This window comes from Nycticebus coucang, chromosome 9, assembly GCF_027406575.1.
Source record: "Nycticebus coucang isolate mNycCou1 chromosome 9, mNycCou1.pri, whole genome shotgun sequence".
NCBI classification, from domain to species: Eukaryota; Metazoa; Chordata; class Mammalia; order Primates; family Lorisidae; genus Nycticebus; species Nycticebus coucang.
Window position 1 is genome coordinate 14476046 of NC_069788.1, and position 18094 is coordinate 14494139.

Consider the following 18094-nt stretch of genomic DNA (forward strand, 5'->3'; position numbering starts at 1 on the left):
TCTTTGGAGAAATATCTATTCAAATCCTTTGCCTGTTTTTTTAATCTGTTTGTTTTATCTTTGTTGAAGTGTAGGCTTATGATTTGCAAATATTTTCACCCATTCCATGGGTTACCTTTTTACATTGTGTTCTTTGATTCACCAAAGTTCTTTATTTATTTATTTTTTTTTTCTTTTGTAGAGACAGAGTCTCATTGTACTGCCCTCGGGTAGAGTGCCGTGGCGTTACACGGCTCACAGCAACCTCTAACTCTTGGGCTTACGCGATTCTCTTGCCTCAGCCTCCAGAGCAGCTGGGACTACAGGCGCCCGCCACAACGCCCGGCTATTTTTCTGTTGCAGTTTGGCCGGGGCTGGGTTTGAACCCGCCACCCTCGGCATATGGGGCCGGCGCCCTACTCACTGAGCCACAGGCGCCACCCCAAAGTTCTTTATTTTTATATAGTCCATTTTATCTATTTTTGTTGCCTTTGCTTTTTGTATTGTATAATATACAGTAATTCGTATTTTTAAAATACATAAAGTGATTCATATTTTCAAAATGTATTTTGTTATTCATAATTATGCTTTCTCTCATGAATATTAATTTTACAAAATTTAGCTTGATGTCATTATGTTTTCTATAAATATAACTATGTCATCGTGGGATGTAATCACTGCTACTAATTACTGCCTACATGAAAATTAATTTTTTCTTCTATTTAAAAAAGAAAATGGATATAGTCAATGCCTACCTCTCCTGATCCTGAGCCTGCCATTGCCATCATATTTAATATGAGCGCATTATCTCCCATAATCATCTGTTTTTCTGTATGTACACTTCTACTCTGTAGTTATTAAAAGATTTAGTAAATAAAATCCCTGTAATGGAAAACTTAAACATCATTAAAATTTTTTTTTTTTTAAAGACAGAGTCTCACTTTATTGCCCTCGGTAGAGTGCTATGGCATCACAGCTCATAGCAACCTCCAACTCCTGGGCTATTCTCTTACCTCAGCTTCCCAAGTAGCTGGGACTACAGGTGCCCAACACTCAGCTTTTGTTGTTGTTGTTGTTGTTGCAGTTTGGCAGGGGCTGGGTTAGAACCCACCACTCTTGATATGCGGGGCTGGTGCCCTACCCACTGAGTCACAGGCACTGCCCCATTTAAATTATTCTTTTTCAGTGAAATAACCAACATGAAAAAATATTACAAGTAAAAATATCATGACTCCCTCAGCATATTTGACTATTGTGGCATTATTAAAATAGCTATTCCAAGAGTCTAAAATATGTAAATAAGTGTTATGACACATATTTACCATCATTCAAAGATTAACTAATAGTCTAATATAAAAGAATTTGTCATGCCAATGTCTAAATACTATCAATAGACTCTCCAGCAAAAAAACTAAGGCTACAACTTTCATTGGTATTTTGTGAGTACCAAATACTCTAACATCAGCATTTTAAAATAATTCAAGATTTCAAATCCTTCTGGATAAATAGTTAAAAGAAGCAACAACTGCAACATTAAAACTGTATTTGTGGTTCTAAACACCACACAGCTGTCTTTATGTCAGTTTGTTCTAAATTTTCTGATCTAGATATAGTCCCAATCCTCATATGACTTTGCAAACTTATTCTAGCTATTATTTCTTTTTTGAATTTTTTTCCAGGGTAACAGAGAAATTTTATTGAAGAAGAACAAAGAGAAAATTTAGAGCACTTCTAAAGAGAATTACAAGTGGGTCCCTCTCATGAAGGAGCCGAGGTGAGAGAGATGTTCTATTCCAACAGGTGGCAACTATTAAAGAAATCAGTTGAAGAAATTAACTCTGTTTCAAATAAGTGAGCTCACAAATATTGATCTCATTTTTAGAGAAACCTGTTATTGTATTTTTAACCAGAGGGATTTCTATTGGTTGATAAATTAGCACTTTGGCATACTCGTAAAAATCGTGGCTTCTAGACTCTGCTACTTGTGAACAAGTTATGTAACTCTCTGAGCCTCAATTTATTCTTAGTCAAACCTGAAATAATACCAGGAATAAAACATTTAAGGCAAGGAAAGTACAGGACCTTGAACAGAGTTAAGTATTCAGAAGGTACTTGTGATTATAATTGCTTGCTCTGCATATTAATAAACAATAATTAGTAAAAATTTAGTTATACGTGTCTTCTCTGATAACCTTAACTCAAGTCGCTGCAAAAGACATTGACAATGAGGAAATGCCAGCGCATCCTGGAAGTTCATGTTCGGTGAGGCTTCAGTCCCTGCTACAGGAACAGGGAACCAGAGAGCTATAAAGCCCCAGGATAGGGATTTGATCTTGAGATTTCCTAATTATTTCCTGAGCCACTGACAGGATGATAGCACTTAGCTTCAATCTCATGGAACCAAAAGTGTTTGCAGAAAATATTTTACAGTTAGTTGACTAAATGTTCTAGTTATTGAAGAGCTGACACTCTACCACTCCAGTGAAGTGTCTCTCACCGGGTTCAGCAAGATCATGAAAGAAGAATCCTTCCGTCTTCTCTTTCAACTTGGTTTTTAGGGGATTTCCAAGAGTTGGCTGTTGCCTCATTCTTATTGTCCTCCCTCACCAGATACTCTGGATTTCCTCTGAAGTCATCTTCTCAAACCTTTTTTCTGATTCCTTCCTATTGGGATCTGTGAGCCCTCCTCTCCTCTCTCCTTATAGTGTTTCTGCAGGTGATCTCACCGTTCTCTTGCCTTTAAATAATACTTGTAAAGTGATGAATCTAAAATTTACTTCTCCTACCTAGTCCTTTGCTGAACTTTAGACCCTGTAACCAGCTGCCTACTCAATATTCCCTCTTAGATACTGAACAGATATCAATAACTAATACATTCAAATTAAAGTCCTGATTTCCAATCACAACTTGTTCTTATCACGCTCTTCCCAGACTCAATAACCACCACCCATCAGAATGCTTAAGCCAGAAATCCAAGTGCCACGTTGATTCTTCTGAGTTCCTTATCTCCATGTTCCACATCCAAATCATCAAGGGACGTCGGCATTATCCCAAACACATCTCAAGTCCAGCCCTTTCTCTCTATGCATCTGCCACTATCCTAGCTCAGCTCACCCTGGTCTAGACCCCTCAACAGCTTCCTAACATTTTCCCATCCATTAATGAATCCTGACCAGATTCGTTCTCTACACAGTGCTGGAGAGTTTTCCCTACAATGAAAGTTGGATCATGTCACTTCTCTGCTTCAAACCCTTTCTGGTTTCCAATATACTTTGAATGGAATCTAAAAGCCTTTCCATGGCCAGAAACTCCTGTATAAAGTGGCCCCTGTCCACTTTACCAAGCTCATCTGGTACCATTTTCTTTACTGATGTCCTATTCCTCAAATGCCCAGGCTTCTTTGAACCTCAGAGCTTTTGTGCAATGCTATTTACCCATTCTGGAACATTCTGAGTTTGTCAACTTTCATCCTTCAATTTAAATGCTACCACGTGGAGGATCCTTTACATCACTGAGAAGTCCCTTTGCTTAGACTTCATTTTTTACCTTTTGTTTTTAGATATTTTGTCTGTGTATATATGTTTATTGTTCCCATCCAACACTAAACCATGGGGGCAGGGATGATGTCTGTCCTGTCCATCACTGTATTCTGGGTGCTGGTCTAGCACTTGGAAAGTCAGAAACTCAATAAACATTTGTTGAATTTTTAAAACATAAGTGGTTACCAATTTATAAATCTTAAGATCTAGTGAAATATACTTAGATTTCTCTTTTCTAAAAATTTAAATTTAATTAGGGGGGCACACTTTTTTTTGTTATATAGATGAAGTACATAGTGGGGAGGTCTAGGCTTTTAATATACCTGTCACCTGAACAGTATACATTATACTCAAGGGTAATTTTTCATCTCACACCCTTCTGCCACCCTCCACCTTCTGAGTCTGTAATTTCCACGAAGTCACTTAGCTCCCTCCTATAAGTGAAAGCATGGGGTACTAAGTATTTGATTTTTTGTTCGTGGGTTACTTCACTTAGAATAATGGCCACAACTTTAACCCAAGTTGCTGCAAAAGACATTTTTCATTCTTTTTGATGGCTGTGTAGTATTCCATGGTGAGAGAGAAAGGAAGGAAGGAAGGAAGGAAGGAAAGAAAGAAAGAGGGAAGGAGATAGATGCAGTATACGTCACATCCATTGCTGGGCACATACGTTGCCTCCCCATCTTTGCAATTGTGAATTATACTATGATAAAGATATGGGTGCAGATGTCTTTTTTATTTTTATTTATTTATTTATTTTATTTTTTTTTTTGTAAAATATCTTCTTCCCTTCTGGGTAGATTCCCCAGAGTAGGACTGCTGAATGAAATGGTAGATCTACTTTTAGTTCTTTGAGGAATCTCCGTATTGTTTTCCATGGAGGTTGCCCTGGGTTGCATTCTCATCAACAGTGCATAAGCGTTCCCTTTTCACTGCATCGGCACCAGCATCTATTGTTTTATGAGTTTTTAATAATGACTATTCTGACAGGGGTAAAGCGATGCCTCATTGTCGTTTTAATTTTCATTTCTCTAATGATTAGTAATGTTGAGAATTTTTTCATATGTTTGTTGGCCATTTGTTTCTCTTCTTTTGAAAAATACATATTCATGCCTTTTGCTCATGTTTTAATGGCTTTTTGTTCATGATGATTTGTTTGAGTTCCTTATAGATTCTGGATATCAGGCCTCTGTAGGTTATGAAGTTTTTCTCCTGTTCTGTAGGTTGTTGATTTGTAATCAACTCCATTATTACGGTGTTTCCTTTACATTTTAGCCTATCATTAAGTCTCATTTATTTATTTTTGATTTTGTTGTATTTGATTGGGGGCCTTAGTCAAAAATTCCTCACCTAGGCCAATGGTGAGGATAGTTTTTCCTAGGTCATCTTCTAATATTTTTATGGTTTGAGGTCTTGCATTCGAGTCTTTAATCCATCTTGAGTTCATTTTTGTATATGGGGAAAGATAGAACCCAGTTTCACTCTTCTGCTAGAGGCTATCCAATTTTACCAGCACTATTTATTAAATAGAGTATTCTTTTGCCGCACCCCCGGCATCAAGCCGTGGCGGGATGGCTCTGTCCGCGTTGTAAAAACTGTGGTAAGGCGGTGAGTGCTCCCCGGAGCGTTGCCCCCAGTCCCCCTGGCTTGCGACAGCAGCGCATAAGTTGCCTAGCATGCCTTTTAGTGAACGTAGGAAGTCATGAGGTGCGGCATAAAAGCCTAAGAAACCTTTACCCTGAAACCTGTCTGTTCAGTTGAATGACTGATTATTGCCTGATTGTTTTGAGAAACTAAGAATAAACACAGTGACTTACTGATCCACAATTAAACACAGCAAGTATGGCTGTGCCGGACTCAGTGGCTCCAAGAGAGCCTGTACAACAGCACGTCCCCACCATAAATGTCAGTGAATTGAAATAGTACATCGAGAGAATGCAGGCACGGCAAACAAGATGTTCCAACATGACACCTCCTGCAGTAAAACTTTACTTAGAAAAACATCTGACTTCACTAATTAGTAAAACTTTACTTAGAAAAACATCTTACTTCACTAATTTTCATATGTAACACAAATCAATAGAGTAGTTTAATGTTTAATAAACAATTAACTATGAATCAGAATATAGTTACTAATTAGAGTAAAAATATATAGAAGTAGTCAAGTATTATACATAAAAAAATATGTTCAGCTGTTTTTAAAAGAGATCATAAGAAACTGAGAACAATTACAGAACTAAGAGAAGTTACAAGCCTTGACATTCCTAGATAAGGGGAAGCAACCAGGTGTTACTAATGAAACCACTTCCTTAGAACAAAAACCTTGAAAAAATAAACCACCTCCCTCCAAAGAGCAAAACCTTAAAAATATACAGTGCATCAAAAGAATGTAAATACCACAAACAAGATGTTTCCAACCTAATATCCACCCACCCTTTCCCCCTATCTCTAACCTTGTCTTTCCTAACCTCACTTTCAATATAGTTTAGTTTTCATACAATATCCTTTTATTTCTCATGTTTCCTTCACACTCTAATCACTTATATGATTCATAATACACCTCTAATCATAACAACTATATATAATCATGAAAATAAAACTATGAAAGAAAGTAGTGTTGTATGTTAAAAAACACATTCAACTTTAGATAAAGGAAGCTGAAAAGTAACTGCTGCTTATCAGCTACCTCACAGCTACCTTTGTTCCCCCTTGCGGGCAAAACACTGTGTAAGATAGATGGTTGAATGCTTACATTTGTAAGACAAGATAAGAACTTGTGACCACCTGCAAGTCATAAAAATGTCTTTTGTGATTTGTAATGCTTTGTCAAAAATGTATAAAAGACACTCTTAAAATTCAGTAAAGTTACAGCTACTTTCCTCATCACTCGTGGTGTGTAGTAGTCTGTCAAATCACCCTGCGTCGACCTTCCAATCAACCTGAGCCGTTCGCCCTGAAAGCCCTCGGACTGAGACTCATTCGACTGGCGGTCCGCGGCATTCTTTCCCTAGTGCATTCTTCTGTCTGCTTTGTAAATGATCAGTTGGTTGTAGGTATTTAGTTATATTTCTGGGTTCTCTATTCTGTTCCATTGGTCTATGTCTCTACCTTTAGAGCAGTTACAGGCTGTTTTGGTTACTATGGCTTCGTAGCACAATTTGAAGTCAGGTAATGTAATGCCTCCAAATTTGTTCTTTTTTCTTAGGATTGCTTTAGCTATTTGTGCACTTTTTTGGTTCCATATGGATTTATGGGTCGTGTTTTATAATTCTGTGAGAAATGATATTGGCCTTTTGAGAGGAATTGCATTGAATCTGTGGATTGCTTTGGACAGTATGGACATTTTAAAATACTGACTGTTGGGCAGCACCTGTGGCTCAAAGGAGTAGGGTGCTGGCCCCATATGCTGGAGGTGGGGGGTTCAAGCCCAGCCCCAGCCAAAAACTGCAAAAACAAAAACAAAAACAAAACAATATTGACTCTTCCATTAAGTCCATGGATGTTTTTGCAGTTGTTGTGTCACCTATGATTTCTCTCATCAGTATTTTGTAGTTCTTCTTGTCCAGAGAATTTACACCTCCAGGGTATATTTTTGCATCCATTGTAAACGTGATTGTGTTCTTGATTCTCAGCATGTGTATGTTGATTTTGTAACCCAAAATTTACAAAATTCATTTATCAATTCTAGTAGTCTTTTGGAGGAGTTGTTAGTGTTTTCTAGGCATAAGATCATTCTGTCAGCAAACAGGAATATTTGACTTCATCTTTGCCAATTTAGTTGCCTTTTCTTTCTTTTCTTGCCTGATTGCTCTGGCAAGGACTTCCAGTATTCTGTTGAATAGAAGTGGTGCAAGTGGACATCCTTGTCTTTTTCCACTGCTTAAGGATAATACTTTCAGCCTTTCCCTATTCAGTATGATGTTGGTAGTGTATTTGTTACTGATGGCTTTGATTTTTGAATCTGTGGTGCTAATAATTTAATCTTTCTTTTATAATTCTTGAGGCATTACAAGATCTTATAATATTTCAAGGTCCATTATCATGATTCCTTCTCTTTGTACATTTCTAAAATGTCTTTATTATTTAAGGATTCTGTTGTTAAGATCCTGATTAAATAAAAATGTACTCCACTCAGCTAGGGAACATTTAAAAAATGTTTTATCAAGGTCTCAAAATAAATTTTTTTGTATGTTTTTGAAACACATTTTCCAGGTCTTAAATCTTCAGAGCCATTTGCAGGTTTGACCTCAACAAAATTGACATGGGTAAACGTTCTCTTGGGGTGTTTAGGAACCTCCCCTTTCTCTGCACAGAAATCTCTTACCCTCCCCAGATACATGCTGTTCTCAGGCTGCTTCTTCCTGTCCTGGATGTAACTCTGGTGCCCTTCCTGGAGTCCTCATTCGTGGACAACCTCCTTCCTCCTCAGAACTTGCCAGGTTTCCATTCTACTCCCTTAGGTTCTTACTAGGTGGTTATTGAGACAGTTTGTAAATGAATCCAAGCCAAGGTTATGGTAATTTAATGTGCTGCTCTTCACCAATAAAAGTTCAGCTTTTAAGACAGATCTTTAATGCTTTCCCAATGGAGTGACTAACGTAGAACCTTAGAATAATATATGTGGACAGTGAGGTTTCTTAAGGCCCTCAAATCACTTTCTTTCAAACTGTGTACGTAAGGCTCACAATATATTTGAAGAAGGATGTGGAGAATACTGTTGCTATGGTTTGGATGTGCCCCCCACCCCCCAAATTCTATGTGTTGGAATTAATCCCTAAGGCAACAATGTGAAGAGATGGCACCTTTGAAAGGTGATTGTGTTAGTTATCGTGGGAGTGCATCTGTTACAAAGGCCAGTTTGGCTCTCAGTGCACCCCTCTTGCCCCGTGAAGCCTCCTGCCGTGTCTGACACAACAAGAAGAACACTGGCAGATGAAGCTGCCCAATCTTGGAATTCAGGCCCCAGAACCATGAGCCAAAAGAAACCTCTATTCTTTAAAAGTTACCCAATCTCAGGTATTCTGTTATCGGAACAGAAAGTGAACTAAGACAACTGGTCACACGTGGTTTCATTTTTTGATTCCTAATTTCTTTTATATATGGTATTTGATGAATATTTTAATGTTCATAATAGCTTGAGAGGCAGCCATGCCTGCCCCTAACATTAACAAGGTACAGAGCAAAATCCCTATACACTACACATGTACATGTTAGAAAGTTAAAAATAAAGTTAATAATACTGATACAAAAAATGTTTTCTCTTTTTATCTTAGCAAATACCTTCACAAAGATTTGAGAATGCAGGTCAAGTTTAGAATTAATAGAGTAGACTGCATGGAATGAGTTAGCCTCTGGCCTAAACCAAAGCTCACCCTTTTTTTTTTTTTCATTCCTCGTTCCATCTGTAGCATGAAAAGCCTCACACACACACATGTAAACATGCCAATAAGTCTAACGTCTGTCCACAGCACCTACAGACAGCTACTACTTGACCACCCTTTGGGCCTAGGAGTGTTCACGCCAGTTGCTTGGTCTTCCCTTGAGAAGACAGACCCAAGGAAGAGGTCTGCCAGTCACTGCAGGGAGCCTTCAGGGAATTTCAGAATCTTGAGTGCCCTGAACCTGGTCTGGAAGTTCAGGCTTTGTGTGGCCAGGTGTCCTTAGCGGTGTGGGCTCCTAACCCTGAGAGAAAGTTCATACCCAGAGCAAGGACATAAATTGACTCTTCTAAAATGAAGGGCCCAAAGCAGGGAGTCTCTTGCCCAGGCCTGACAGTGATCCTGAAGACAGGTCCTCATCCTGTAGGTAAGAAACACGACAGCTTGGAGAGGAATCCCAGAGCCTGGCGTTCATGTCCAGGTCTGCTGGACTAAGATGCCTTTGCTGTTAAACCGTATTTACTATCAGGATTTGGAGCAGGCCTATCACATTCCCATGCACCTAAATTTTCTTACATTTTATACTGTTTTCTATCAAGAGTCTACCCAGAATCCAGAGAGTTCCCAATGCTACAAAATGCCAAAGATATAATCATAAGTATGCCTAGCACATTGGTCTTGAGCAAACAAAATTTATTGAGTCTATAAACCTTTATTTGTTTATTTTGTTGAGACAAAGTCTCACTCTGTCACCCTGGGTAAAATGCCATGGCATCGTCATAGCTAACAGCAACCTCAATCTCTTGGGCTCAAGAGATCCTCTTACCTCAGCTTCTCGAGTAGCTGGATCTACAGACGCCTGCCACGTCATCTGGCTAGTTTTTCTATTTTTAGTAGAGATGGGGTCTTGTTCCTGCTCAGGCTGGTCTCGAACTCCTGAGTTAAAGCAATCCACCCACCCCAACCTCCCAGAATGCTAGGATTACAAGCATTAGCCACTGTACCTGGCCTAATAAACTCCTTAAAATCATCCAGACAGCCATACCTATAATTGATTTCTCACTGCTACAATAACAAAAAGATAATGTATGTCTGAAGGCCCGGCCCTTAACCTCTACCCCTAACCCATTCTTCTCCCCATCTTCAGCCAATAATAATTTTGGATTATTTCAGTAACAGATAAAAAAAGTACTAATTTCCTTTCAATTTCCTTAATCCACATCTTGATATGTATAAGGCAATCATCAAAACTAAGAATATTGGAATTAGGACATAGATTTTTAAAAATTTATTGTAATCTTGCATATTTATGCATAAAAGCACAAAAAGGACAGGAACACCAGGAAACCTTAATCATTAATTATCAACATTAATCATACATTGGGAATCTTCATCCTACTGATAGGATGAAGTTTCTATGTGCCAGTAATTGGGATATAGTAGGGATGAAGCCAAATAGGGAAAGATCCTAGTGTGTCTCTGGGCCAAGAGACCAAAAATTAAACACACACCCACAAACTATCCTTGAGAGATAGACACTAGGGCTAAAGAACAGCAGAATAAGTAAAAAGGATGATGGCTTGATGGATAAGATGGTCTGGGCCCCTCTCAATACAAGCTTTTGAGTTAACTAAATCAGATCTGCCTAAGGAAAATGAATAATTTTGCTGTTACGCCATCTAACCTTCTATAATGCTCTTCCTGCCTGCATCTTTGAAATTTGGTGTTAGGTATAGGGTCAGAGTGTTAGTGCCAGCATAGAAAATAATATGAAAAAGAAAAGTGAAAGAGGAAAAGAGGAGAAAACGGAAAAGGAATACTGATTTGCTTCACGTAGGCTGTGAAGTGAGCTACACATTTCAACTTCCAGAAAAGTGGGTTTGATTTGTTAAATGACTGAAAGAACACGGGTTTTCAGAGCATCTGTCATAAAAAGAAATGCTGTGTGACTGAGTATGGCATCAATGTTTAAATTAAACCTCCTTTGCCACCCTCAGAATGCCTAGGCATAACTCCACCAGGAAAATCTGGGCCTACTGTTATGAACTGACACATTGTGTAAATAAGCAAAAACAACAGGTGCCACACATCTGTTCTTTCACCAATCTTTAGAATGTATCTTTAGTGAAGCTATAGTAGACTCTATAAATTATTAGGAAAAACCATCTTAAAAACCACACCTAAAGTGTTAAAAATCCAAGCCAATAATCAGACAAATATCCCTAAGAGTTTAGGGCTGTAGCTGGCATTTTATCTTTGACTGGAATAATAAAACTGAAGTTTGCAGATGTCTTTCACAATTGAGGCGAAGTTTCTGCCCTCAGTATATTCTACAGAAACCTCTTGATTTGTATATTTTAATTACAGGCATCATTATTAACTTAGAAACCCAAGTTTGGAAATTTGAAAATCATCTTCAATTCCTTCTTTACTCATATAAAGTCTCTATCAATGTCTATCAAATTTGCTTGTAAAATGTCTTTCCAATCCATACCAACTTTCCCATCTTCACCGAAACTGCCTTAATTCATTCACATCCTTGCCATTTCTAATCTGGAAAATTACAACAGACTCTTACTTTTCTTCCAGTTTTGTTCCCTTTATCTCCATTTCCTGACTCCTTAAGAATTCTACTTCTAAAAGAAAGATCTAATCATTTTGGTACACTGCTTAAAATTTTCTGGTGTGTATTTTTTTGCCCACACCAACAGAGGCACTCAAGGTTTTTACCCATCTCCCCAGGCTCATGTCTTACTATCTCCTTCCAAACAAACTCTCCACATCAAATTATTTACAATTCAAAAACCATTCCAGGCTTCTGCATATGCTTTTTTGGCTGCTGCAATGTCCACCCTATCCTCCTCCATCTGGGGAGCCCTTACTCTGCTTTCAACATGTAGTTCCAATGCCATGTCCTTCACGAATTCTGTAAGAGCCAGCCCAGCAGAGTTCATTACTCAATGCCTTGTGATCCAACAGAGCTCAGTACCCACCTCTGCTTCAGTATCGTTTATACTGCACTGTAACAACTCATTCACACTCTGTCTCCTCTCTATGGCAAACATCTTGGACGAAAATGATTGCATTTTATTCATCTGTGTCTTTAAACTTGACATTCATTCGGTATTCATGTGGTCAATTTGTAGGATGAATTTAGTCTTTGGCAATACATTTGGACTAAAATCAAACAAATGAAAAGCTGGGAACTGTTAAATAATATATGCAGATTGGACTTAACATTGGTAGAATGATATGCATGAAGCAGAGAATTCTCTAGGCATATAGGAAAAATTACTAAAAGAAAGCTCAGCGAATATAATTTCAGTTACATAGTGAAACAAAATAATACTATTTAAATTGCTTGCTGCCTCCATAGAAAACATATTCTCTGGTCCCTCACTTTTCTACTATTCTAATACTGCCCAACTCGGTCACATCTCTTTCAAGTTCTGTGTTCTCTCTCCTATCACTTCAAAACTAGTACTTATTTGCCACAGAGTCTCACACGTCAGGTTCTTTTGTGTTTTATTGACTCCATTCTCTGAACTAAAGTTGTTTCCAACAACTTCACTCAATTTCAACCATCACAACTAACCCATCTTGTTTTTCTCATTAAAATTCCCTAGGTCTGGGTGGTGCCTGTGGCTTAGTGAGTAGGGTTCTGGCCCCATATGCTGAGGGTGGTGAGTTCGGACCCAGCCCCGGCCAAACTGCAACAATTATAAAAAAAAAAAAAAAAAACTTAAAATTCCCTAGGTCTGTTCCCCACAGACATATCAATGATCCAAAGTCACCTAAAATTTTAAATTAATATATAGTATCTGCAAATTTTTTCCTAACTTTTCCCTTGGAAGGGCTCTACTAGGTTTCTGATCTAATCGAACAACCTCACAATTATGTTTGATTTTTCTCAAAGACAGAGGGTCAGAAACCCTTTGTGCTTCACAAATGATGCCTGGATCAGACAGGTTTAACCGACCACCTTCCTATCAAATTCAACATGCAGCTTCCTCACCTGATTATCTTAACCTATGAAATAACACTCTAAAAAGCCCATTGCCTCTTCACCTCTCCTTGGCAGGTGCTATCTGCTCTTCTTGTCTCAGATTTCAGCCCTTACCAGGCACATGACTGCTCACTCCCACCTCTAAGCCTTCACACACACCATTTCTTCTGGCTGGCATGCCCTCCCTGCTGACTCTCTTCTGCTAAACCTAGTTCTTCTTTGCCTGTTTAAGATATACATCCTCAGTATGGTCCGCCTTGGATAGCCTAGCTCTGGTCCCATTCAGTCTGTTTTTTCCAGCATCTTTTCAGGGTTCTATATTAGCATCTCTACAGACCTTTTTTTTTTTTTTTTTTTGTATTTCTGTTTATTTTTCATTCTTCACTTGAATTTGCATTTATGACGCCAATTAGCTACACTACCATGATTTCTAATTCCATATCTTCCTCTGCCTCCAGAACAAATCCACTCTGTGTACTCACTTGGCATTTTTGCCTGCTAGAGAAAATGAACTAAAATTGCCACAGGAGAGATTAAACCGGAAGACCCGAAAGTAGATGGAAAATTTCCATTTCTGGAAAATACCATCAGCTTCCATCTGTTTTGGACGGTTTCCTCAGATGAGAATGATTCAGACACCGAGATGGTGTCAATTGTGATAATAATCACATTTAGTTTACTTTCACCTTCTTGCTCTTTCTCAGACTTGACCATTTCAGTTTCAGGCTCCTTCCTTTCCCAGGAAACCTGGCTCCACTTCCTTACCACTTTGGGAGCTCAGGCTGGACAAAACGTCCTGAAAGGACCTGCCAGTTAGGTTCCCACTTCCTGCCTCCTGGGGGGGGGGACACATTTTCCACCCTGGGGGGCACCCCTCTCTTTCTCACCCTGATGAGATAGTCCTCCCCACAGAAGCCTACCAGCCTTCTCCGAGACAGGTGGTTTGCTCGTGTTAGCACCATCCAAACGCCTAAACATCTCAGCTGGGCATGTGCAGGCGCGTAGCAAATGACTGTCACTCTGTCACTCTGCTCAGTCGGGGTCCTGCAGGGTTCACTCCACTCATCTGCAGGGTGATACTAAAGTCCATACAGATGGACAGGGGTGTTTTTCTTCTTTTTACTTTTTGAAGGAGTTACAGTAATGTTTCTGGGGCAGACGAAGAGGCATCAGCGTTCTCTCTTTGTGGGGTGGGGACTAAGGCTGGGTGCCGGAGTGCTTTTATTTCATCCCCCCCATTATTAGGCAGACGAAATTCCTGTGCAGCGCTGGGAGCCTGCTCACATCTGGGTCCTCCTCAGACTTCTCCACGGGCCCAAGCAGGCAGGGAATTGGGGCTGAGAGGAGGGAGCGCTGCGCATTTCCTTTACTCCCCCCTTCAGCTCCCCGCCTGGGCTGAGTCTCACGCTCACTCACTGCCCCTGTTCCTGGGTTGTTCTCTTAAATATATGCCCTTTCAGCTTTCCGCGCCCTCCTCTTTTTGCTCTCCGGTGCACCGTCCCCTGAGGCTGACAGTGGATTCTGGCACCTTCTTGCTTTTCCCCTTGTCTGGGCTCCTGCACGCCAGGGCCTGTCCCCACATCCGTGCCCTACCGCTCGCCTGCTCCTCGCCCCCTGGGTGCCTTCGCGGCCCCCAGCCGCGGCCCGACGGCGGCCCGGTTCCGGGCCAGCGAACTTCCCGGGGCCGCAGGGCTGCGGGGGCGGCCGGCTCGTCGCGGTTGCGGCGGCGGAGGCGGGGGACGCGTCCCCCGGGCGCCCTGACCCGGACGTCCCCGCAGCGGCGACTCAGCGGCGGGGACGGCGGCGCGCTGCGTATGCTGCAGAGTCATTAAGGAGTAGGGCCGGGCGCTCCGGGACGAGCCGGGGCTGAGGTCGCGGAGTCCCGGCTCCCACGGCGCCCGCGCCCGCGCTGCCCGCCGGAGACCCCAGCCCGCAGGTCCCGATAGGTAACCGGGGCGGGAGAGCCACGCGCCGAGCCCGGGTCCGGAGGGGCTGCGCCGGACTGTCCCTCCGCCTGGCGCGGGGGCGACAGTCTCCACGGACGGGAGAGGCGCGTCCAGGGGCAGGAATTGGTGCGGAGTTTGTTTCGTGCTTTAACCCCGCACCCCCACAGTATTTGGCCCTTACGTATTTGGTATCTGTTCTCGCCCGCATCGGCAGCGCTCCTAGTTCTGCTTCGCAAACAGCAGAAAAAGCACCTAGAACTGAAGTGGAGCGCGGAAGCCGCAAGTGCGGACACACGGACGCGAGCCGCGTTCCCTGCAGCAGACCCCAGTGGTCACCTCGCGCCAAAGGTCCCTCTGGGCACATAACTGCAGGTGTGCCTCCTTGATCCACGGACGCGCATTTACACGGACAGCACAGCGCAAACTTGAAAAGCAGGTGCACGCGAATGACCAGACGCAAGAGCGGGGGACCCAGCCGGGGCGCGCGGGGAGCGAGGTCCGGCCCGGGCCGGGCTGGGGGGAGCGCGCGGGGGCGAGGTCGGGGCCGGGCCGGGCTGGGGGGAGCGCGCGGGGGCGAGGTCGGGGCCGGGCTGGGGGGAGCGCGCCGCTTACCTGGAACGCGCCTGGGAGCCCCTCCGAGGCGCACCGGCGTCCGGACCGGGCTGCGGCACTGCGGGCGAGTGGGGAAGGGGGACGCATCTCTGCCCTTATTAGTCCCTCCGGGGTGACCCTCCCACTCGGCGAGGACGGAGGACTCCGCGAGACGGTCCTCCGCCAACTCGCGCACAGGTTCCCTTAATGACAGCAGTGTCGCCTCCGAACTGGCAACGACGCCTGGAAGGTCTGTGTGTGACTCGCCGTTCAGATGCGCGGACGGCTGGATGAGGAGTCGCTCACTTCTGATTAGGAAGAAGTGTCCTCAGAGTCTTACTGTGCGCAGGTACAGGTAAATGATCATCCTTCTCACAGCGGAGCTGAAGGGGGGGCATTTATGTTTCATTTTTCACTTTTATTTCAGGAGTTTATATAAAGTTAATTCTAATCTGGGTCGTCTCCGAGTCCACAAAAGTATTTTGTGATTTTAAATATGGTATCTTTCCGTGGATTGGTGCTTAGAAATCTTGTCTTTGGAATCCTCTAGGATCCCTTAGAATATGTGAAGGAGTCTCTTTTTCCAGAGATTTCTCTGTATGTGTCTGTGTGAAGAGAGAGAGAAAAAAAAAAAAAAATATATATATATGTATATCTGCGGGCGTATATAGTAGCTATATGTAAATTTGCAAGTATGTTTGTAAGTTTATGTGCATATAGAGATATATGTATATATATGAAAATAAAATCATTATAGATTTCAGAAAAGCCCCACATTAAAAAACAGATAAATTGGTTCAGTACTGCCACAGTCGAGAAAACAGTACATTATATAATTTTCACAACAAGGGTGAAAATCATTAAATTTGAAAATTACCTTAGGACTACAGACATAAGCTTCACATATGAGAGGTCATAGATCAAGGAATAAACAAAAGCAGACAGGCACAAAATAAAGATGTGAAGAAAAAATTTGAAAGATAACTCACTTCCACTTCATTGGAGTGAAACTATTAAAGTATCACTAGTGATTTTAAACCTGTCCTTTATCCTAATCAAAATATCTAGAGTTTCAGAGTCTGACGTCCACAGTGATGCAAACCATGTTGACTATCAGGATTTAACATCACCTGATGCAGTTCCTTCTCACGTGATTTTTGTCACTAATTTTTGATTGAGTGTGGAAAGGGCCAAGGAGAGAACATAACCACGTGAGTCATGCTACTCAGACACCACTCGAAAAATACGATTCATAAACCTCTGTTAGACTTTTGATCATCATTCTCTGTTTTTCTAAAAGGTATTATTTCTATTTGATTTTATTCCTTCTGGGAAATTGTACTTTCTATACCTTTTAATTAATAGTGAATTGACCTAAGCATTCAGGATTTCTCTGGCAGACTATTAAATTCACCTTATTTATGTTTAATTGATACTATTTAAAATAAACCTTTAAATTAAATTATAACAGGAAGTCTTCAATTTCATCTATAACTGTTGCTTTAATACAAATAAAGCAACTTTATTATAGCATTACTTAAACATTTTAATAATTTCATAATTGTTAACATCTATATGAAAGAGCAAAACACTTGTGTTTTTGTTTCCATCTCAAAGTGATTCTTCTATTCATAACACTGAACAACAAGATTTTGGAAGAGAATGTGAAATGAGTAAACATTTAAAATTGTTACCTGTTATTTACTCTGTTTTAGATACATCGAGGTTCCCAGATCAATAAAAGTATCTCTATTTTTTTCTTTCAGAAAAAGGTCTGAATCTAGCTTGGTTTCATGATTACAAACTATCGTATCCCTAGGTTTTGGTCCTTTATTCGATTCCTTTTATTGAATTTCAAAGTGACTTCAAGGACATAGACTCCTTAACCAAACACCTTTTAGTTTAACTTAGCCAAATACAATTATAAATGATCAAACTTTTCCCTTGCTTCTGAAGCTACTACTGGTGAAGGAACATCTGAAAATAATACAGGAATCTGACATGACTCTGAATTCTGACAAACAGCTTGCAGCATTTCTGACACCCAGTTCAGCAGTGTGCATGTGTGTACTTCACAGATTTCAAAAACAAACTGCTTTTAACAATCATGCCCCAGAGAAGACATAGTTAGCTATTTTTATGTCATCTGAGGCTTCGACTCCTCACATGACATAAAAAATGATTCGGTTTTCACATAATACATTTTGGTAATAAATTTTTAAATGTGTTTCTTCTAAGCCTCACGTCACTTCTCGATCTCATCTTTTATATCTATTTCTTTCTTCTTCCTTTTTCTTTACTTCTGTACTCCCAAACATGTTGCTGTTCCTCTTCCTCTTTGTAATTTCTTTCACTTTTCTCCCCCTTCATAGTTTCCATTTTCCAAGAAGAAAGAATTTCGTCGTTGCCCCCAGCCAAGGTCTTAGTTACCAAACCATGAGAGCATTTCATTCTTTATTGAATTTACGGGGCACAGCCACACGGGACTCCCATACACATCCCATGGAAATACTTCAGTGCATCAACAGTGGATGAACAGACGTTACTGTTAACTGTAATTACCAAATCTGACTTGTCACCACAAGCGTGACCTTATATTCCTTTTCAGGCCAACACTATGTACGATATTCTTAAGGATAAAAAGAAAATAGTCAT

The 18094-nt window shown here is 40.9% G+C and overlaps 1 protein-coding gene across 3 annotated transcripts in view; it reads right to left on the reverse strand.

The window, feature by feature from the left end:
* The window catches only part of COL19A1 (collagen type XIX alpha 1 chain), a 358807-nt gene extending 342846 nt beyond the window's left edge, over positions 1 to 15961 (reverse strand). For all 3 annotated transcript variants that reach the window (XR_008382367.1, XM_053601516.1, XM_053601514.1), the window contains exon 1: positions 15461 to 15961. Coding sequence is in view for 2 of the 3 variants with exons in the window: in XM_053601516.1 (XP_053457491.1) it covers positions 15461 to 15547 (87 nt within the window). In the remaining variant the exon portion in view is untranslated. The remainder of the gene's footprint in view (positions 1 to 15460) is intronic.
* Positions 15962 to 18094: the final 2133 nt, after the last annotated feature.